This window comes from Salmo trutta, chromosome 6 (assembly GCF_901001165.1).
Source record: "Salmo trutta chromosome 6, fSalTru1.1, whole genome shotgun sequence".
NCBI lineage: Eukaryota > Metazoa > Chordata > Actinopteri > Salmoniformes > Salmonidae > Salmo > Salmo trutta.
Window position 1 is genome coordinate 56,554,183 of NC_042962.1, and position 23,145 is coordinate 56,577,327.

At 43.3% G+C, this 23,145-nt stretch overlaps 3 protein-coding genes across 4 annotated transcripts; 2 read left to right on the forward strand and 1 right to left on the reverse strand.

The window, feature by feature from the left end:
* Window positions 1-441: 441 nt before the first annotated feature.
* LOC115196368 (X-linked retinitis pigmentosa GTPase regulator) lies at window positions 442-13,149 on the forward strand. 2 transcript variants are annotated; one of them, XM_029757133.1, is made up of 17 exons: window positions 442-589; window positions 2,007-2,132; window positions 2,376-2,468; window positions 2,898-2,960; window positions 4,242-4,400; window positions 4,602-4,751; window positions 4,945-5,103; window positions 5,414-5,569; window positions 5,765-5,889; window positions 6,938-7,135; window positions 7,826-8,018; window positions 8,257-8,369; window positions 8,476-8,535; window positions 11,728-11,922; window positions 12,008-12,056; window positions 12,190-12,314; window positions 12,443-13,149. In XM_029757133.1, exons 3-17 carry the CDS (start codon window positions 2,393-2,395, stop codon window positions 12,653-12,655), a joined length of 2,034 nt encoding a protein of 677 aa, XP_029612993.1. In that variant the 5' UTR covers window positions 442-589; window positions 2,007-2,132; window positions 2,376-2,392; the 3' UTR covers window positions 12,656-13,149. The 2 variants fall into 2 exon arrangements, with proteins under 2 accessions (XP_029612993.1, XP_029612992.1); XM_029757132.1 differs by lacking the exon at window positions 442-589 and adding an exon at window positions 623-849.
* Window positions 13,150-13,267: 118 nt separating this feature from the next.
* On the forward strand, window positions 13,268-16,179 carry LOC115196373 (dynein light chain Tctex-type 3). The gene is made up of 5 exons (XM_029757138.1): window positions 13,268-13,419; window positions 13,760-13,801; window positions 14,106-14,229; window positions 14,401-14,478; window positions 14,943-16,179. The coding sequence occupies exons 1-5, from the start codon at window positions 13,396-13,398 to the stop codon at window positions 15,017-15,019; spliced, it is 345 nt and encodes a 114-aa protein (XP_029612998.1). The 5' UTR covers window positions 13,268-13,395; the 3' UTR covers window positions 15,020-16,179.
* LOC115196370 (cytochrome b-245 heavy chain) lies at window positions 15,920-22,748 on the reverse strand. The gene is made up of 13 exons (XM_029757134.1): window positions 22,636-22,748; window positions 22,447-22,539; window positions 21,714-21,824; window positions 21,525-21,609; window positions 21,248-21,396; window positions 20,251-20,432; window positions 19,891-20,023; window positions 19,708-19,800; window positions 19,226-19,479; window positions 18,662-18,824; window positions 18,057-18,203; window positions 17,457-17,581; window positions 15,920-17,303 (listed from the first exon to the last, which is right to left on the reverse strand). The coding sequence occupies exons 1-13, from the start codon at window positions 22,678-22,680 to the stop codon at window positions 17,186-17,188; spliced, it is 1,698 nt and encodes a 565-aa protein (XP_029612994.1). The 5' UTR covers window positions 22,681-22,748; the 3' UTR covers window positions 15,920-17,185.
* Between the last annotated feature and the right edge of the window lie 397 nt (window positions 22,749-23,145).

Below are 23,145 nucleotides of genomic sequence, written 5' to 3' on the forward strand. Positions count from 1 at the left end.
GTCTAATAGGCCAGTTAACCTCGTCCAGGCTAACTGTGAAGTCAGGAGGACTCCGAGAGTTAGGCGTTATAGCCAGACTAAGGGAAACGTAGCAACAGAGTTAAAAACCATCTTTAACCATGGGTGTATCATTAGTTGATTCAGTTGATTGTCTGTTGCAAAACCGGTTTGAACGAAACGGGGAGGGGCCTAACTGAATTTGTCCAATAAAACTATTGGTTTTATGTTTGGAGTAAACGGTATCCGACTAATGAATACACCCCTGGCACTGACCGCACAAAAGATACCGGTAACTACCTAATCCTCCTATTTGTCGGCACGTTCCTCTGCCCGGGCGTTCCTTACGCCTGCCACATCTTACAACGCCTGGATAGGTATTTAACATATCAGCTAACCACATCATAATGTTATAGCAATCTGTCAGTCGATGACGTTGCACGCAACCATTCGTTGAGGAAGGGAACGTAACGTATGGCTGCACAATAGAAGTTGATCCCTGGGCTGGGTTCGGTTTAAAATATGTTTTATCCCCTCTGCCCTGCCTCATTCCCTTTCAGATCTGAGACCACTGGATGAATGTAAGCAAAAGGTAAACATTATTTCTGCCATTTGCTTTCAACAGACGCCCCAGATGTGCGAGGGGGACTGAACAAATGACACAGGGGAGGGTGCGACTCGAATCAAAATGAAACGTAGCCTTGGTTGCTACAGGTGAAATTTTGTTTACATCCGGGTTGTTTCGGACGAAAACAACACACAACAAGCATAGAAGCAGCTAACTCTGTGTAGTGTAGTTGCTAAGCCGATTTGACACTACGATGGCAGGGGAGACAGAAGACGAGATACCTGGTAAGATAGCTCGCTATATAGCTAACGCTAGCTAGTTAACATTATTCACCCGTTTGAAAATGTTTCGGAATGAACATGAAATATATCGCTTGCTAACGTTAGCTAGCTAGTGTGCTAGCTAACATAAACTATCACGCATGAGCAAAGTAGCCAGGCAAGATAACACCAGTGAAAATTAGCTAACTAGCTGGCAACACGGGACAACCTCCATGTGCGCCGTTGTTTACGTCTGTCACGGAGAATAATGTCACAAGAAAAAGTTATCAGTATCATTGATAGTGTGGTTAACAGGTAGTAAGCTAGCTAAATTAGCTTCTAGTGGTGTATTATTGTTTGGACTAGATGGGATACAGTTTATATCAGAGTGGACTTTGAGTAGCAGGTTATGAGAATTGGTTTAAAGGGCCAGTGCAGCCAACAACGTGATTTCCCAGTGTTTTTTATATATATATGATGTTGCAATAATACTGTGAAATTGTGGAAATTATGACTATGCCATTTTAGCTGTTTGAAAAAGTACACTTGTAATTTCAGCCTGCTTGGGTGGGATGGAGTTTTGGGGTAAATTAGTTAAAAGACCAATAAGAAAGAGTCCAAACCTCTGCCAATAACAGCTACTTTTCCCCTCCCCATTCAGACCACACCAACAGTCCTAGTAACATTTTTGAGAAATTGCTAGTATTTGCTAACTATTTTTGTTTATTTTGGCTATTTCAATTGAAACCAATCACATTAAGGTACTTCATTGTTACCCAGAAATTATTTGATATTGAGCTAAAAACAAAATGGCTGTATTGGAACTTTTCGGGCTCCCGAGTGGTGCAGCGGCCTAACGCAATGCATTTTAGTGCAAGAGGCGTCACTACAGTCACTGGTTCGAATCCGGGCTCTATCACAGCCGGCCGTGATTGGGAGTCCCATAGGGTAGCGCACAATTGGCCCAGCGTCGTCCGGGTTTGGCTGGGGTATGCGGTCATTGAAAATAAGAATTTGTAGTTAACTGACTTGCCTAGTTAAATTAAAAAAAATAAAAGGTTGCTTTAGGGTTAGCTAAAATGCATCATTTGACGTCAATTTGTATCCCGTCTAGCCATGACTGTGTATTATTAGCCAGCTAGCTATTTGAGATGTGATCGATGTTGTTTGTGTTCTAACAGAAACGGGAGCAGTCTTCACTTTTGGAAAAAGCAAATTTGCAGATAACGTCCCTAGTAAATTTTGGCTGAAAAATGATGTACCTCTGAAAATTGCCTGTGGGGATGAGCACACAGCATTGATAACAGGTCAGTGACTGATTACGTTTTCAAATTGATAGTAGTGATCAGAGCCATATGAAAATAGGCCTGCAATTCTGAAGAACATGCAACATCTGAAGTAAGATAAAATAATTTGCTAAGACACCCTATCACACGTTTCAAATACATTTTTATGCAAATGATATGCTGCTCAACTGCAGCTGCTATTAGTATTAATGTCGCTGTTCCTGTAGCTTTCTAAAGTGGTTGTATTTATTTATTTTTCAACAGAGAATGGCAAGCTTTTCATGTTTGGCAGTAACAACTGGGGTCAGCTGGGTTTGGGATCAAAGACCATGGTGAACAAGCCCACTTGTGTGAAAGGTGGGTCTAAATTGCTCTCCCTTTGTTTTGGTTCAAAAGCAGTACTCTCTTGTATTGCTGTCATACACAGCTGCTTATCTCCCCTTGAATGTACTAGACAAGAGGGAGTGGGGGACGACGACAGACAATATAGCCACTGAAATCAAATGTCCCATGATGTTTTTCCCCCACAAAATTAGTTGGATTTTTTGTGTCTTAAACTAAGTGTTGATGCTGTTGTTTTGTAAATTGTGAATGGGTATACTAGTAGCAGGAGACAAAGAGAGATTTGTCACTGCTGTAATCCCAATCTGGAGGGGTCTGTAATCTGGAATAATCTAATCTCCTGAGCAGGAGGGCAGCAGAGGAGAGAAAGAGAGGGTTGGCCTGCTATTGTGGCTGATTGCAATCTGAAAATGGGTGTCTTTCTCATTCTTGTCTTTCTCTAAGCTTTGAAGTCTGAAAAGGTGCGGCTTGCAGCCTGTGGAAGAAATCACACTATAGTTTACACTTGTAAGTACACAGTTATGACCACAGGTACAATATAAATGATGACATGTACCAAATTATGATCATATAATAGTGAAAGTTGACTCTTTGTGTCCTGCAAGGAGTAGGCCTTTAAGTAGGCCTTTTACCAAGTTTTTGTTATTGTTATTTGTTTCTGGCCATTTTGAACCTGTAATCGAACCCACATATGTTGCTGCTCCAGATACACAACTAGTCTAAAGAAGGGCAGTTTTATTGCTTCTTTAATTAGAACAACAGTTTTCAGCGGTGCTAACATAATTGCAAAAGGGTTTTCTAATGATCAGTTAGCCTTTTAAAATGATAAACTTGGATTAGCTAACACAACGTGCAATTGGAACACAGGAGTGATGGTTGCTGATAATGGGCCTCTGTACGCCTATGTAGATATTCCATAAAAAAATAATAAATTTCCAGCTACAATAGTCATTTACAACATTAACAATGTCTACACTGTATTTCTGATCAATTTGATGTTATTTTAATGGACAAAAAATGTTGCTTTTGTTTCAAAAACAAGAACATTTCTAAGTGACCCCAAACTTTTGAACGGCAGTGTACATACATAACATACATACAGTACCAGTCAAAAGTTTGGACACACCTACTCATTGCGACTGCACTTGAAGTAACTTCCAAAGTTCTTGACATTTTCTGTATTGACTGACTTTCATGTCTTAAAGTGATGATGGACTTTCTCTTTGCATATTTGAGCTGTTTTTGCCTCAATATGGACTTTGTCTTTTACAAAATAGGGCCATCTTCTGTATACCACCCATACCTTGTCACAAAGCAACTAATTGGCTCAAACGCATTAAGAAGGAAAGATATTCCACAAATGAACTTTTAACAAGGCACATCTGTTAATTGAAATGCATTCCAGGTGACTACCTCATGAAGCTGGTTGAGAGAATGCCAAGAGTGTGCAAAGCTTTCATCAAGGCAACTGGTGGCTACTTTGAAGAATCTAAAATAGAAAATATATTTTGATTTTCTTTAACACTTTTTTGGCTACTACATGATTCCATATGTGTTATTTCATAGTTTTGATGTCTTCACTATTATTTTCCAATGTAGAAAATAGTAAAATAAAGAAAAACCCTTGAATGCATAGGTGTTCTAAAACTTTTGACCGTGTGTGTGTGGTGTATGTGTATATATATGTGTAATAAACACGGGAAAGTGAAGTTTTTGCCTTTAACGTTGATATTATAATCCTTGTTGTAGTAGAGCTGAGACTGATTCATGTATGTGTCCTGTCCACAGCTCGGGGAAACGTGTACTCTACCGGTGGAAACAACGAAGGTCAGCTAGGTCTGGGAGACTGTGAGGAGAGGACAGCCTTTCAATTGGTGGACTTCTTCAGTTCACATGGACCAATCAAAATGCTTGCTGCCGGCTCCAACACCTCTGCTGCCCTCACAGGTAAGACTCTCCCGTTATAAGTCACAACCTCTGAGTTACAACTATGAGTGTCTTCTGGTTCATATTATTGACAAACATTTAAAAAAATGTACTTCATGGGCCAGAGTTGCACTAATTTACTATCAACTGTCTATATTTCTGTTGCTCCTCCTCACCTGGTTTTTGCTGGAAATAATCACGGTGATGATGTCCTTGTTGTAGAGAGTGGGACGCTGTTCATGTGGGGTGACAACGCTGAGGGTCAGATCGGCCTGGGGAAGGAGAGCAGTGCCCTGTCCCCCCAGGAGGTCACTGTGGGTCGCCCAGTGGCCTGGGTGTCCTGTGGGTACTACCACTCTGCCTTCGTCACTGGTGAGAGGACAATGTTATAGCCTACTTCAACACTGTCAGTGTGGCAGGTCACATGATTCCACAACTTTGTAGGAATAGGGAGTTACCCCATCGTGTATGAACATGTCATTTTTCTTGGGTTGGTAGAATAATGTCTAGGTATAGATAAAAATATGTTAATGCGATTAACAACAGAGAATCTCTTTTGTCACAGTTGACGGGGGCCTGTACACATTTGGGGAGCGCGACAGCGGCAAACTGGGCCTGGCCACGGGTCAGCTGGATGGACACTGCGTGCCCCAGCTGGTGAAGGGCATCACAGACCAGGTGACCCAGGTGGCATGTGGAGGCGGGCACACCGTGGCTGTGACAGGTAGGCAGCTTGGTGTCAACCAATGGACAGTTGACTCTCACAAGGCTGTGGCTTTCAGCATGTCCCATGAACAAGTTTTGGTCCCACTTTGAAAGTGTCCTTAAAATGCTCGTATTTATCCAAATAGTGAAGTTAGGTCGTGTAAAGTCTAAATGCACATTGGTATAAGATTTTGTTGTACCTGTTTGTGGTTGTGTACTACTTTTATGTTTTATATGCGTAATGAAACTGTCTGGGGGTTTTCTCTATGGCACAAAGCATCAGGAGATAGTGGGTTAACCATGTAGTGCTGGGTTTGATTTGACTCTAGAGGAGAACCTGTACACCTTTGGCCTGGGTCAGTTTGGACAGCTGGGCCAGGGGACCTTCATCTTTGAGGCGAGGCTGCCCAGAGCGGTGGATCACTTCAGGAAGGGCCGAGTACGACAGGTGATGTGTGGGGAGAACCACACTGCTGTCATCACAGGTAAACAGGCTTAGCTGACACAATTGTCACCCCAAAACAGTTATAATTCAGAAAATGTTACAAAGACATTGTAACTGTGCAAACTTTTATACAACAGTGGTATTAGCATTTTATGAATTAACTCCATTGCCATTTGCCATGATATCATTGCTTGCGTCTATTAAGTTGACTGACATGTAGTTGTCATGGTTTCAGACAATGGTCTTCTCTATACCTTTGGGGACGGGAGACATGGGAAGCTGGGTCTGGGAGAGGAGAACTTCACCAATCAATTCAAGCCCACTCTCTGTCCACGCTTCCTCAAATACAACGTCCAAGCGGTATGTACAGTTGAAGTCGGAAGTTTACATACACCTTAGCCAAATACATTTAAACTCAGTTTCACAATTCCTGACATTTAATCCTAGTAAAAATTCCCTGCCTGTCTTAGGTCAGTTAGGATCACCACTTTATTTTAAGAATGTGAAATGTCAGAATAATACTAGAGATAATGATTTATTTCAGCTTTTATTTTTTCATCACATTTCCAGTGGGTCAGAAGTTTACATACACTCAATTAGTATTTGGTAGCATTGCCTTTAAATTGTTTAACTTGGGTCAAACGTTTCGGGTAGCCTTCCACAAGCTTCCCACAATAAGTTGGGTGAATTTTGGCACATTCCTCCTGACAGAGCTGGTGTAACTGTGTCCGGTTTGTAGGCCTCCTTGCTTGCACATGCTTTTTCAGTTCTGCCCACATATTTTCTATAGGATTGAGGTCAAGGCTTTGTGATGGCTACTCCAATACCTTGACTTTGTTGTCCTTAAGCCATTTTGCCACAACTTTGGAAGTGTGCTTGGGGTCATTGTCCATTTGGAAGACCCATTTGCGACCAAGCTTTAACTTCCTGACTGATGTCTTGAGATGTTGCTTCAATATATCCACATCATTTTCCTACCTCATGATGCCATCTATTTTGTGAAGTGCACCAGTCCCTCCTGCAGCAAAGCACCCCCACAACATGATGCTGCCACCCCCGTGCTTCACGGTTGGGATGGTGTTCTTCGGCTTGCAAGCCTCCCCCTTTTTCCTCCAAACATAACAATGGTCATTATGTCCAAACAGTTCTATTTTTGTTTCAACAGACCAGAGGACTCCAACCTACGTGTATGTAAACTTCCGACTTCAACTGTACCTCATGTTTTCAACTGAAGGCTGAATTGTAATTTGAGAATTTCACTGATGCCAAATTTAAAAGTTCTGCATATTTATCTCAAGTTCAGATTTTTCCCTGAAAGTGTAAAAAAGTGACAATAGTTGGACATCCAGTCTTCTCATATTTTGTCTAGTGCAAGATTCAGGTCAATTACATTTAGTATTTGTTCCAGGTGACATGCGGAGGATGCCACATGCTGGTTCTAGCCAAGCCCAGAGACAAGAGCTATCAGGAAGTGACTCTGGAGGAGAATGATGTCACAGAGGACTACCTGGAGAAGTCCTACACAGAGCTCTTAGGGGACACCCTCACCTCCACCCCTGCTACCCTGAACAGTAGCCTCTCTGCCCGTGTCAGGAGGAGAGAGAGGGTGGGTACTGGGTACTGGCCTGGGGGTCCACACATGTGAAAGTGTTGGGAGTCTCAGCATCCAGTCCCTGAACCACCACAGGTCCCTGGGATGTTGTGGTCTAGTTCCTCAGATAGTTGTCTGAAACTATTGAGTCAGTGTTTGTTTTAATGTTAGCGGCCTGGTTCTCTAAGGAAATCCCTAACTAGACATCCTCCACCTTTTAGCACTGTCAACAAGGAGCCTAATCATGGGCCTAACAGGTAGTGGAGATGAATAACAACATGGGACTAACAAGTAGTGGATATAAGTAACAACATGGAGCCTAATCATGGGCCTAACAGGTAGTGGAGATGAATAACAACATGGGCCTAACAGGTAGTGGAGATAAATAACAACATGGGCCTAACAAGTAGTGGATATAAGTAACAACATGGAGCCTAATTATGGGCCTAACAGGTAGTGGATATAAGTAACAACATGGAGCCTAATCATGGGCCTAACAAGTAGTGGATATAAGTAACAACATGGAGCCTAATTATGGGCCTAACAGGTAGTGAATATAAGTAACAACATGGAGCCTAATTATGGGCCTAACAGGTAGTGGATATAAGTAACAACATGGAGCCTAATTATGGGCCTAACAGGTAGTGGATATAAGTAAGCTAGCTAAGCTAACACAGCTAACTAACCCTGTGTTCTGTGTTTCAGGAGCGTTCCCCGGAGCAGTTTGGGCTCATGTTCCGGACCCTGCCCCCCCTGATGTCCGGACACCTCAATACCTCCGCACCCCTGCCCGTGTCCAGCCAGACCATCCCCTCCAGCCTGCCGCCCAAGGAGCTAACCAACAGAAAGGTGCACAACGGCATTCACCAACACAGGAGCACTGGGTCTAACAAGAAGGGTATCTACACTGAACTACATTGCATTACATTACATTGCAGGCATATCTGTTTTGAATGTTGAACTATTTAGAAAACACGCATATTCCTTGGTGAAGGATTGCATTTTCAACAGCTAGCATGATCCCTTTTTCATTAACACATCACATTGCAACTGTTCACATTTCTACTAACTTTTCTTGAGCCTATATATTCCTTTTTAGAAGTCAAAAGATTCTTGTGATATTTTGTTGATGGCAGAAAAGAGGTCAGCTGAGAAGGGAAGAGATGAGGGAGACAGCAGCGCTGTGGAGAACGTGATGGACAACGAGAGTGTTAAAGATCTGGGAGACACCACAGACTTCCTCAACATGGTGAGTCACCAACTCTGACCCAATTCTGTCCTGTACATTCTGTGGCGCTTTCATACAGAAGGTATCACAAAAGTTCTGAACAAAAATCTCTTCTTCTTTGTGGCAGACTCATGTGATGAAAATGGACCCCAGTGACAAGACATTGACGTTGTCCCCTGTACAGAAGGTAAGACGCACACACAGCATAACTGTCAACTAAAGATTTTTCTTCTAGCTTCTGCGCACTGACCAGCAAGCTCCTTGCAAAATTACTCAGCATGATCAATAAGTCTTCCTGAACAAGGGACGGTCTGACTGAGGAACTCAGGGCATACACTTCCATTTATGTCACGCTAGCCATTCTGCTTCCCTGTACCATTTACAGTGACTATCTACCATCTGTCTGTGGTTTTCTTTCAGCGTTGAGCTCTGTTGTGTTCTTCACTCTGTTTTCTATGCATCTTTACTATTTTCCTCTAACTCTTTCATCTTTTCTTCATCCTCTGCTTCCTGGCGCTGGTGATAGAGGAAGGGTAAGCTTGTGAAAGGGCATGGTAAGGCTGGGGAACAGCCAGAACTCTGTACCCCTAGGAGGGTGGAACCCACCCCGCGGGGGGCACTGCCCACAGAGCTGCTGAGGAGCTCCAGTGACAGGTCTCTGGTGGTAGAGAAGAGACCGCGCCACAGGGCTGCCCAGGGCAAAGGCAGTGGCAAGGAGAACCTCGTTGTGGCTCTGGAGGCGATAAAGCATGCTGAGCCGAAGGCTGGCCCTGCCAAGCCCTCCAGCATAGGGGACATTAGCAAGGCCAAGTCCAAACCCTGTCCGTCCGCACAGAAAAAACAACTGTTAGCAGTTGAGAGAAAAGTGAGGGAGAGATTTGTCGTTGATTCTAAGGCAATCCAAATAAAGGGCGCAGCCAAAGGTCAAAGTGCAGAGGTCAAAAAGACTCTCTTAGAGGTCAACCCTATATCTACAAAGGTGAAAAGTCAACATGTAGCTGTTAGGAGGACACCAGATAGAAAGAGTGGCAGACATTCACAAGGCCTTAAGCTAACTGATGCACTGCCTGTGGACAAGACCGCTGAAACAGACCTGGTGTCTGAAGTGCCACAAAAAACGACGAATGAAAACACAGAAAGAGGAAAGAGCAAACCAAAGACTGAACAACCTGAACGGACACCGCTGCGCAGCTTACTGACCGGAGTGTCATCTCTGGGGTCAGGTGTGGGGCTAGTGGCAGCCAGACAGTTTGGTTCCCCTTCAGACAGTGAGTCAGTCCGGAGTCAGAGCAGGGCCCAGAGGTTCAGCAGACAGAGTGCTGAGGACGCCCAGTCTTCCTGGAGCCAGTCGTCTGCATCCATGGCCTCCGAACCAGGAGGCAAGAGAACAGCAGTCCGCATCAACATCATCCCCGCCCCGGGGAACTCTGATCAGGGGGTGGAGGAGGAGCAATGCAGGTCCTACTCTGGTCTCCCAGACAACAGAAGACAGGAGGAGAGAAGAGGGGAAGAGAGTGGAGACGAGACAGGGAGCAGCGACGATCAGACACCGGCCAAGCAGGAGAGTGAGGGTGAGGAGGAAGAGAGTGAGGGAGGGGTTGGAACGAGGAGGGTAGAAAGTGGGGGTGGAAAAGAAGTGGCCAAGAGCCGTGATGAGGTGACGGATGAGGAAGACCGTGAGGAGGAGGAGGATAGAGGGATCTCTGAATTAGAGGAGGAGAGCGAGGGAGGAGATGAGCAATGTAAGACTGAAACAGATCAGGGAGAAGAAAGTGAGTTAGAGGATGCAGAGAAAGAGGAGAGTGGACTGGAGGAAGAGGAGGAGGGTGACGGGACGAGTAGCCCAGTGGGAGGAGAGGGAGAGAGTGTGGGAGAGGAGGAGGAAGAAGGGGAGGGAGAGAGCAAGGAGGAGGAAGAGAGTGGGGAAGTATCGCATAGTGACACTGAGAGCAAGAGTAAGGAATCCAATTATGAAGAGGAGGATGAAGAAGAAGGTGAGGAAGAGGATGAGAGTGTAGGATCTGTAGAGGAGGAAGATGAGAATGAGGCAGACAGTGGAACGGAGGCAGAGGAGGAAGGAGAGGAAGAGAGCGGTACTGCAGAGGAGAGGGAAGAAGAGAATAAGAGTGAAGAGGAGGAGGCTGAAGAAGAAGAAGAAGCCAGAGAGGAGGAGGAGAGTGAAGATGAGGATGAAGCTGGAGAGGAGGAGAGTGAAGATGATGAGGAAGAAGAACCTGGAGAGGAGGAGGAGAGTGAAGATGATGAGGAAGATGAAGAACCTGGAGAGGAGGAGGAGAGTGAAGGTGAGGAGGAGAAAGAAGGAAATGAAGCCAGAGAGGAGGAGAGTAAACATGATGAGGAGGAGGAGGAGGAGGAGGAAGAAGAGGTGGTTGACAAAAGAAAAGCTAATAAAGGCCAGGAGAGTCATCAGAATGCTGCGGCCAGAGGTAACGGGTCCAAACAGAGGTCAGGGAAAGGGGAAGAGTTCTGGGACAATGTTTTACCTCAGTACCTCAATCTCAAATGATAGCCCTATCTGTTCTGTTCCAAACCAGTGCTGTCTGTCAACTTCTCTCAGGAACACTCTTAATTGAGCATTTTAATGCCTTTTTACAACCTATACCTTTTTGTGTACTTTAGATTTTTCTCCTACTGTTTTTATTCATGACTTCCATTTTGTTTTACTTTATATCAACTGCCTTTACTGTCTCACTGTTTTTATTCACGACTTCCATTTTGTTTTACTTTATCAATTGAATGTCCACAGCCTTGTCTTTCAATCTCCTTGTATAGTCCTTTACCATTTTACATGGCAGTTAAGATTTGATGCTAAAATGCTTTTTTTAAATCCCCTTTTCAACTTTGTTCTTCTGTAGCTACTATTTTCCAGGCATGCCCTCTAACGATTTTGTACAACTTTTTCTTTATCATGATTTGTTTGATATAATGAATATTACAGAATAGTTTTATTGCTGTTTAAATAAATATTTGTTGTTCTAAAATGATCCAAATCAGTGTCAAGAACTAGTCCCATCACGTATGATATCATATCATTTGTGTTGAACACATTCTCTACACATGAATACATAGTGCTGTTTGCATTAACCTTCCAGTGGCAGGTGGGTTCCCTTTCCTTCCTTTATCCCTGTCTGTAATCCCTTAGCTCCCTGTTGTGACTCCACTATCCATATCCAATGTGAAGCACCCACCTCTAGTCTTCCTCAAGTCTCTTTAGTGCTGACTCTCCCTGTGTGTGTGTGTGTGTGTGTGTGTGTGTGTGTGTGTAGTTTCTCCCCTGTGACTAAGTTGTATCTGTTACCTAACTTACTATCGCTTGTTTTAACCAGTCTGCCCCACTCACTCTCATCCCTTTTTGCAGGATTTAAGAGCTGAAGAGGGGGAAGGACATAAGGATGATGAAGAAGAGGAGGAGGAAGAAGAAGAAGAGGAGGAGGAGGAGGAAGAAGAAGAAAAAGAGGAGGAGAACACCAAAGCAGAGGAGAAAGAGAAATCTGAGGACATGGAGGGACAATCATTACAGGGTCAGAGCCAGTCCACAGCAGAACCCCTCCAGGTACGCTACCCTACAAATGACCCTAATCTACAGATCTAGGACCTGTATGTTTGTTAACTTCTAAAACAGAATTCCCTCTTTCTAGGGACCAGAGGGTGTGAAAGAAGAAACTCTCCCAGACGGTGTGCAGAAAGGTGAGCATAAAAGACATTTTCTGAAATGTCTGACAAACAGGTGAACTTTGTCTTGAACTATTTATGTGGTTAATGCTTTACTGTTTCTGTGCTAAGGGTGGATGGAATATAATGAAGTGTCTGTTTTGTATAGGTGCAGAGGACTCGGGTCAGCCCAGTCCTTTGGCTCCGACAGAGGAGAGCTCTGCATCCAGCACTCAGCTGCAGAATCAAACAACAGAGGAGAAACCCAAGAACCAACCAAGGACCAACAGAAAGGTATAACAGAAAGTCATTGGAACAAAGAGGTGGAATTTAAACAACAGAAAACCACTTCATAAAGCTCTGTGAACGTCAGTGATTGAGTAGGTCAGATCTCAGTGTTCTCTCCTCTGTACTGCCCTCAGCTGTTGCTGTTCAAACGCCTGTCCTCCTCCAAAGCCAAGCAGACAGAGGACACCGGCATGGGGGAGCTGCCTGCCAGTGCCAAGGGTCCCTCTGCAGGGCTGGAGAACAGAGATCCATCAGAGACCAGCGCTAGTGGTGCCCAGCCCCCTCTGAGAGCACCCTCGGACCCTGGTGGTAGAGGTGCCCGCTCTACCACCTGCACCCTACTGTGACACCACTCACAGGGGGTTGGAGAACTGGACTGGCAGCGCCAACAACCAATAAACCCTTGAAGAGGTTGCACATTGACTGTACACAACAAACAACCACTCCACTTTGAACACTAGCTAACTTCTCACAAAGTGACCTATTTATTGACATTCAGTTCCCAAATTTCCCATATGCGAAACATGTATTATAAATGTGTATACTTGTATTTAATGTGCACCAAAATGTCTTTAATTAACCACAGTGTGTTTTGATCGTGTTTTTATAACGTAGTCGTGTGTTATAAACTGTGTGGATATACTATTTATTGCTGACTGAAATATCCCAAATGCACAATTGCACTTTAAATGTAACCTTATTGTGTGTTTTTCAGGGAAATATAACATTTGTGTGTGTTCTGATATTTTATTTTCATCGTTTCATAAACCGTTTGATCTTGGTTCTGGTGTGACAATCATCTCATGATTTGGATACTAATAAAACAACTTTATGTAAAAGATTTGATCATTTTTCACTTTAATGCAACGAGATTGCTGGAACGCGCCGTCCTCTTTTATCCTGTGTTATTTAAGGCTCGCTCGCTAGGTGGCAGTGTTCACAGACTCTCAGTTCATTTCTTGGGGCTGTGACCTGCTTCCCTCCACTCGTTAACCACCTGTGACGGCAAACAGGAAATCTCTCAAACATTTATCAAGCAGATTTTCACTGGAAAAGCAGCTATTTCTATCACTTTAAGAAGGCGAGAATGGAGGAATTTTCTGGTGACGAGGTACTGAATATGCTACCAACTATGTCGTTGTTATACTCTTGAGTATGAAATCCAAAATGTAGCTAGCTAACTAGCTGGCACAACAACGCCTGTTAGCTAGCCGAGTTATCTTCTTAGCTAGCCAAATAGCCATACAATTACAGTGGGAAAGACAACTAGTTAGCTATTGTTTAAAGTTTAAACTACCTAGATATAATCTCTGCTTTACAGCATTTACCTAACTACCTTGATAATACTGCATTTCAGTTTTAGTCCTAGAGTTTTGACCATTCTAACTGCAGTGAAAGGTGTTATGAGTTGAAGACCTGCACTGGCATCTCTGACTCGTCATTGTTTCTAGGGCTCTTTCAACTCTGAAGAGGCCAGTAACTCCGTGAAAGAGGTAACTATTGATTCAGCATCAATACGTTTTGAATAACCAAATGGGAATATGGATATTAAGATGGGTTTTGAAATATAGATTTAGCTAGCTAATACTTAGTGTAAGTTGACATTGAGGTATCACGTGAAACAGTTTCCAGCCTCGCAGTCTGTTTGTCCCCTGATTACTCAAGACAAACACTCATATCCCCAGTATAGACGTGACTCTGAATACAGCACTGTTCACATCAGGTCCCATGCTCCCCACATGCCTAAAGGGGCCAGCCTTCTCAGATGTGTCTGTGTCCAAACTGTCTGTCTTGCAGTGTATTCAGAGTATCATTGGAGAAGAGAGCTACAGACAGGACACTGTGAACCAGTGGACAGCTAAGATTGTGGAGCAAGCCCTCACCCTGCTGGTCAAACAGACTAAGTCATACAAGTACATCGGTATGGCTGCTGTCATCTCCTATTGAACACAGACTTGTTCATTTTACTGTAAATCCAGCATGCAAACTTATTGTATGATGCCAATGGTGAAAAACGTGACAAAACACAATTGCTTACTGATATTTTGTTAACGATGATCATAATTTGACCCTTGCCTGTTCCTCTCTACAGTTAGCTGTGCTGTCATGCAGAAGAGTGGTGCTGGTCTCCACACAGCTAACTCCTGCTACTGGGACACTGTTACTGATGGTAAGATAACATCCACCACTGCTCAGTTCAAAGGGTTTCCTAGCTACAGATTCTTACACCAGATAATGATATTTAACCAAGGATTTTTGGTATCTATTACTGGGAGTTACAGATTAAGTACTGTTTGGTAGCACAGAGAATTTTCGACCAACCTTAACTTGGCAATACTTCGTTCTTGATTCAGCCAAACATGTATATAATAAAATGTCCAGTGGCAGGTGGTGTTTTAATTTAGAAATGCGCCATTATTTTAAAAAAAATTTATTACTCCATGAAGTAATCGTCAATGTGTATACCGCCATCTTGTCTTTCAAATCTTCTTTCATTCAACAAAACAGGTGTGTCATGACATGCGGCACTTTGGGGTGGAACCACCTGTCTCTTCACTAAACCAGCCCTCCCCAGCTGCCTAGGAAACACTGCTTATCAAACTGACTCATGCACTGTCTGTTCCTTTCTCTCAGGGAGCTGCACAGTGAAGTGGGAGAACCGCACCATGTACTGTGTGGTCAGTGTGTTTGCTGTGGCCTTAACCCCCTAGACCAGGACCAACCCTGATACTGCTTATAGAAGGTGCAATGCTTCACCCATCCTGCAGGGGAGGTATTCAGTAATCAGTAGCTCACTGTATATTCTATGCTGAATGGGACAAGCAGCGAGACGCCTATAGATGTGGTAAAGGGTCAATGTAACTCAACCAAAACAATGGAAATGCATGTAGGAAAGATCCCAACTCTCCTAATTGCCCTCCAAAAAAATAAGGTAATTGTTTGTGTATTTGACAAGACATGTTCATGCCATCAAGAGTCACGTTTTTAATGTCACGTGCACAAGTACAGTGAAATGCCTTTCTTGCAAACTCAAAACCCAACATTGCAATAATCAAGAACAATGTAATACTAGAAGAAGAAAAACCGACTGATGACCACTGACTTCTGTATGCTAGCTATGCTACCAGCTTATAGGAATGGGAGTTAGCATTTAGCAGTCACTTCTTCTAAACCTGAAAAGGGACTGCTTCTAAATGTTATGCAGTGAAAACAGCCAAATATATCCAAATCGAACTTTAGTAACCACATTGTGGGCCCGTGACAGTACATCAATCATGATGGATTTGACAAATATCTACTTTGTTAGATCAGATATGTTGAATGTGCACCAATCCTGCGTCCTTCTATCCCCACGGTCTGCGTTCCATTGACCTATTTACTGCATCTATTGAAATGCTCTGGATGGGCTGAAATGCTGTCTACCCTGAAGGGACTTTATTCATTGACTTTAAATGCATCAGTTGAAATGTTCCTATTATGACAGCTTGGCTTCAAAGCTGCTACCTTACGATACCAATGTTCCAACTATAATGTTGGCTTTACTTATAATGAATAAATAATTATTTTGTTGGGTGCTTATATTTGTCCTGTTGTCCCACTACCTTGATATAGGGTGAGGAAAAGCAGTGTGTTTATTATGCACATTATTTTTCATCACAGATCAGATGAACTTGCTTTAGGAAATGCAATGTAAACAGATCACAGGATATTGTATACAGACTTTCAAGTTGCAATCATTGTTTAAACAAATAAAGAATAAAAAAACAAGTTTCCATAGAAATAATAATATGCCTGTAATTTTGTGGGGTGGAAGATGCCATTGATAGACTGTAGGACCCATAGCTCAATGTCATTAAACGTTCAAATTAAACCTTTTTATGTCTGTGTATAACTTATATCAAGCAGCACAAATACAACACCATGCAGATCCATAGGTATTTAACAACTAGCCAAGCGTTATTACAATACTTTATGCAGTCTAGTTGATCAGCCACAAGCTGCATGACTTTTCCTCACCAGCACTTTAGGTTTATTTGACTCTGACCTCAGTAAAAAGAGAAGCTGAACTCACACACACAGGACACACACAGGACTGACATGTCTCAGTGTGCTCACTGGTCACTGAAATGTATCACTCACTTGGCCAGCCTACAGAAACTCTCAGCTGCTATTGAGTCCAGCAGGAGAAGCTGCAGCTGGGATAACTAGAATATCACATCCCAAACAGCTTTTTGTTGCTGCTCATTTTCATTTTAGACAAACTTTTGCTGTACCTACACACTGAAGAAAGCTGCAAAGGCAAAATGTCTGGTAGGCTATACCTGGTGCAGTGAAAAGAAAATGTTTTTTTAAATTAAGTAAGCTTTATGCATACTATTTTGCTTATACAAACTTGTAAATACAACACCAGAAACAGGAGGAAGTGGAACTAGAGAGTTTTGACACTAGATTTTGCATGTTGTATTGCAGAACAAGAGTAACGTTCTTGCCTCTGTGGTAAATGCGGGTAGATTTGGTAATTTCTTCAGAGATTTGTGCAAGAAACACATTGTGAAATGTCACTGAGGAGGAGGGGTGTAGAAGGTCAGGATCATTAGAACAGTGAAGTTTACTTCCATTTTTGGTGCTATGATCTGATAAACTGTTGTGTGAGATAAGGGCACTTAAGTTTAAAAAAAATGTGATTCACCCAAAGAATCCATATTAAAAACCATTGATTGTTTATGTTGGGGATAACAACACAACAGTTTAGGAATGTGAAACGGCTTACAAGCCAGAGGATACTCTGGGTCTGAGCAATATTGAAAGCTAACGTTGGTAACAAAGTAGGAATATTGCTATTGCCTCATTGGTGCTCTTGGAGGGGTGTTGGGGTCTCAGAAGTTTTCCTTGTTGAAGATGAACTTGACGCCAGCCTCAGAGTGAGACAGGCACTGCTTCTCCAAGACGTCAGCCAGCTGGGTGGGACCGCACAGGAACACTCCTACTTTTTTCCTGGACACACACATTAATTACAAATAGTCCACAAGTTGTGAACTGTACATGTAACACATTTTACAATTTGAGTACATCTAACTCGTATGTCTCTCTGGAATATGCCATTTCTGTTGGCTGTAATTTGGATTAAAGAGGATGAAAGGCACTCACTCTGGATGCTTTGTCCCAATAGTAGTAAACTCATTGTCCCAGTTAGGTTTCCCATACAGAGTCTTTTGCTTCAGCCCTGTGATAGGGTCATTCTCTGCCTCATGGTGAACTCTGAAGTGAGCAGCCTTTTGTAAAAAAACAATCACTTTTTGAGATTCATTTTGTGATTATGCATTGTCCCACTCATCTATGGGCAATAGCTATTCAGTTTGAGACAACGCAGATTTTTTTGCTTTCATCCTTGTACATACAACATAAATATGTGTGTGTTAGTGCTGTGTATCTGTACATCGGTTTTTTCTTTTGAGTTGAAGAAAATTACTACGTATTACTCTGAAAAGAAGGGGCACAACTTTCACTGGGGACCGGGGGAGGACCACATTCTGAAATTGCATTTTTGTCCCCACACAGTTTTATCATTGGAATGTGATACAAAATGAGGCGAAGGTGTGCTTTAGGACCATGCGGACATCTCCGACCGGTCGGGTAGGCTGTTTGGAGTGTTTTGTCCGACTGGATATTATTATTTATTTTTTTAAGATGTCCCCCCCACTTCTAAAACCAAAGTTGCGCCCCTGCTGAAAAGTGTGGTGTGCTGACCTCGGTCTCTTTCCAGCGGGTCAGGTAGATGTTGTAGCTGAGGAAGTCCACCATGCCTTTCTCTGTCATCTGTCCCTCCAGAGACTGCAGCAGGTCAGCAAACCACTCAAACGCCTGGGTCTCAGGACACAGCCAATAGAAGTAGATCTGGCATGGAGGAGATGGAAGAAAGATTGTCCGTTTCACATATTGGACAAAACAAAGCTCTGACGAAGGCCTTGAGGCTGCAACGTGAAGCTTAATAAAGAGCAGTGATACTATCAAGAGCAGTGTGCAGGTTTCTTCTTTTTCCTCATCTTATTCAACAGTTACTGTGCACCTGCAACAAAGATAGCTCAGATGTGAGAGTGCCCTTTTGAATCACATATTGGACATATAACAAGGAGTGAAGAGCAGACTAAAGGAACGATGCAAACGTTGAAAATAAATGAACATTGCACTCATAGCAGTGAGATTTTCTCTCACTTGATGAAATGAAATAGAAAAGCAAATCATAATGCAATGAAGAACATTTCAGCTGAAGCATTGTTGGAATGAAATGGGGAAGTACCCTACACTGCAGTTTAGAAAGACAATAAACCAGACAGACAGAGCCCCTCTCTCACCTTCTTGGTGAAGACGTTCTGGTTCTCCTGGATGTGTTTGTACCACACTGACTTGAGGACGGAGGCGAAGGGGGTGACCCCGATGCCAGCACCCACCAGCATCACCACCTCATAGCCGAACACGTCCTCACTGGCCGTACCAAACGGGCCATCTATCGCCATTCTGCATACAGGGAGAGAGTTACAGTCATATAACAGTTTAATAGTTTTCTAATTACATTTATATGGTAAAAACATGAAAGAATCTAATATACTGGATACTTTCTGGTTAAACAATTACACAATGTTGCCGTTATTGAAATGTACTACTCCTGAAAACCACATTTCCTCTCTTATGGCACTTCCCCTCACCGTTATTTCACAGTAAAAAGAAAACACTACTACCGCATCTTCACGTTCTAAATGACAGCCCACTAACTACACTATGATGTCAAGTAGGGACATTAAGTGCAGAAATAGCAGTAAAAAACCTAATTGACATTCAACCTAATGGATATTTAACCGAAGATTAGTTAAGGGGATGGGGTCGTAGAAAATGTTCGCTCTCTGCATTCAAGCACGTACTTGGGCAGTTTCCATGCCTCCTGGGTTTCGTTCTTGTCCCCCCCGCAGGCCTCGTACAGGCCCTGGGTCCAGTCGCCCACGATACGGATGTGGACGCTGAAGTGATCCTCCTCGGGGGCGGAGGTGAGGGTGAAGGGATGCCACTCCAGCTGGGAGACGCAGGGACACTGCATGAAGACGTACTGGCCGACCTCCATCCTGAAGCCCTTCCTCTTCATCTGGAGCTCCAGGGTCTTGGACGGGTGCATCACCACCTGGAGAGGAGAAGGATGGGAGAAAAACAAGTTGGAGGCCAAAAGAGACAACTAACTGTTGGATGAGTAGACGTGAACTGCATAGTGCAGGATTCTGGTTCTTGACCAGGGCTGCCTTCTAACAAGGACGACTGTCTCAATCACGCTGGCTTTGACTTTAAAAGAAATTGGCCGTTAGAGAAATTGCCTGTTGGGAGTGTAGAAACTGGCTTGAAGGACAGTACTGACCTTGGTGATGACCACCTTCTGTTGGGAGCGGTAGAATCGGACCAGTCTCTCACACACATACAAGATCATAGGCCCCACCACCCACTTCCATGTCTGAAGAGGAAACCGACAGAGAAAAATGTTCTTTACAAAAAAGAAGCAGCACACTTAAGTCATGTAAAAAACCGAACTGTCATAGCTCACCATAGGAGGGTTCCCAGCAAACTCTGGCTTAGGGCAGAAGGTCCCGTTCTTTCCCCATGACTCAAACTGATCTGCACACTGCGATGGCTTGTTCTCCAGGAGACTTGTAGCGGTCTGCCCTCGGACAATTCGCCTGTGGCAAACCGTTTTAGAGAGATTTAAACATAAAACGGTAGGGCTTTACCTGCAGGTGTAATGCTTTTATTACTTGTTATAAGCATGTATGAACCCTTTTAATATCTTAAAATGAGGCTAATAATATGTTATGTCTCTGTGGGAAATGTTCAACTGACTCAAAAGGGGTATTATGGAGAAACAATGAATGTGCACACATTTTTGTGAGAGTTTTAACTGACTCACCCAAAGCCGTGGAAGACAAGTCCGATGAAGAAGATGATGAAGAGGTGATGGGTGTACCAGAAAACCTCGAAGTATGACCTGCGGATGACCTCCATGGATGATGTAATGATGAGGATGAGGGCCAAGGTGATGACCACGCCCGTTAACCCCGCGATGGTAGTGAACATCACTATGGTTGGGTTCTGACCCAATCAGAGAAGGGGGATTTCAGAGTAATGCAGTCATGTTGTTGCCTCGGAGGGAGTGTGGAGGCTGTGTTTGGGACTATCTGCTCAACCTATTTAGGGAAGTCGGTAATGTTCAGAAATGCTTCCTTCTGACTCAGCATAATGAGCTATATTATATCTCTCTGTTCAGAGGAGGCAGCCGATGAGTAATGAAGGAGTCATAGTGTGTTATGAGCTGATGAACATAGAAATACATTATCATTCTATTCATTCTATTTCTATGCTGGGGGATTCCTCTCTGTCATAATCTGCTATCAAGTGTCAACATTCTGTCCTTGGTTAGAACTGACCTCTTGACATAGCTACATTAAATACAGAATACTCTGTAACACTTTATGCATTCCTAAAGCCTTTATAACACTACATAAGACACTAGAATGGGTCCTAGGCAGTCATAGACATAATGAACACAGTGTCCTAGGCAGTTATAAATATAATGAACACAGTGTCGTAGGCAGTCATAGACATAATGAACACAGTGTTCTAGGCAGTTATAAACATAATGAACATAGTGTCCTAGGCAGTCATAGACATAATGAACACAGTGTTCTAGGCAGTTATAAACATAATGAACACAGTGTCCTAGGCAGTCATAGACATAATGAACACAGTGTCCTAGGCAGTCATAGACATAATGAACACAGTGTTCTAGGCAGTCATAGACATAATGAACACAGTGTCCTAGGCAGTCATAGACATAATGAACACAGTGTTCTAGGCAGTCATAGACATAATGAACAATGAAAATCTGTAGCTAATAGAATACTCACGGTCTGGTCAGTCCTGATGGGGTTTAGGTAGGAGGCATTGTCTCCGGTGCCAATCTGGGACAGCACAAAGGGCAGAGAGCTGCTGTTCCTGTACAGCTGGGCTCCCATGAACCACTCAAAGTTAAACAGGTGGGCGATGATGTGGACCGCTAGGCAAGGACAAAGGCAAAGTAAAGATTACAATCTGTACAGAGACATCTGTTTGATGAACAATGAAGATGAACAATGAAGACGATCGACGGCAATGTAAAGCAAACTAAGTGAGTGAGAAGGGTACCTGTGTGAAATGCTATCATGTAAGCCACCAGCTTGTGAAAGGTGATGTTTCTGTCCAGTTGTCGAGCAGCTGTGCGACTGCAACACTGAACGTGTAGGAAACGTTTGAAAAAATGTGATCCAACTATTATTTATAGATGACTACCCATACACATTTGAATTAAATAAGGTCGGGGTGTGTCTGTGTTACCTGAATGGAGCCGCGGAGGAAGGACAGAAGGTTCCGGCAGACTGGCAGCAGAATAAGCATGCAGTTAAAGTTGAGGCAGGCTGCAGGAGCCCTGGCCCAGGAGAGGGCATCCTGGGGGGAGTGATAGTAGGGTTAGATAGAGAGGGGGAGAGAGAGATGAAGTGGGAATAATTAGTCGAACAAAACAATTTTTACAGTTTGAATCTGTTTTTTTTTACTTCTGGTTACTGGTTTCAATTGAAAGGGGCCCTCAGGGACTGAGCAGGAGTGAGAGGGACGTAGAGTAGAGTGCAGACTCAGTTTCACTTCTGGTCATTACTACTTTTAGTTTAGCCACCTGGGCTTCCTGTGAGGAACCTGTAGTCAGCCGTACACACAGCTGTAACCACAGAGTAAAGATATCACATCAACTTGTGACTCCTTTTTTGTTTCAATCTCTGTCAGACAAGAGGGGTTAGGCGTAATATGGACTGCACATATTCAATATGAATGACCTACTAACTGTACAATATACATGTATAAATATAAAATAAAATAAGAATAAAGGTCTACATGCTAAATATGTAATATAGCAGGCCCTGCTGACAGATGACAACAGTTGGCCAGAGGCCAGCACTCCAGATTTGGTTCTGGGTTGCCAAGATGTCTAACACACTAAGAGCAGAGTACGAAATCTTAAACTGACCTCCATTTCTTAAATAGAAAATCTAAGGACTTTGGTTCTCAAACTTACCCCAAGAAGAACCCGTGTGTAGAACCATCTCTCAGTAAGGAAGTTCATGTAGAACTGGACAAACAGGTAAGCGTTGATTCCCAGCCATACCAGCTATAACAGACCCAATTCACCTGGTTAGATCAATAGGACATTACACCCCAAAACAGAAATGTAGAGTAATTATAGAATTTAATTTGACAGACTTACAATGACAAAGACCGAAAGTCCCTCGTTGGCAGCAAAGTTGCCCATGTGAAATGATGATTGAGTGTGTGTGTGAGAGAGAGAGAACGAGAGAGAGTGAAAAGTGGAAGGGGGACAGTGATGTGCTGAGTTATATAGACTACTGCACTAAAGACCAGGACATGTGGTTTCCACCACTACCCCTGTGAGTGAGGGTGACTCTCAATAGTCTAACGCTGCTTCCTATTTTCTTCTCAACTTCCTCATCTGCGCTGATCTGAAAATAAAGCAACGGTGAAAGCAACATGGTGATTACCTTTATCAGGTGTTTGCTTTAACATGTCCAACTCTATCCAACAAGATATGTGCAGACCCACTGGGCACAGAGGTCAATTCAACATCTATTCCACTTTGGTTCATTGGAATTACATGGAAACAGCGTTGATTCAACCAGTGTGTGCCTAGTAGGGATGAAGGAAAGGAGGAAAGGAAAGGAAGCCACTTCAGTATGAGATGCATCCATACTGCATGCTA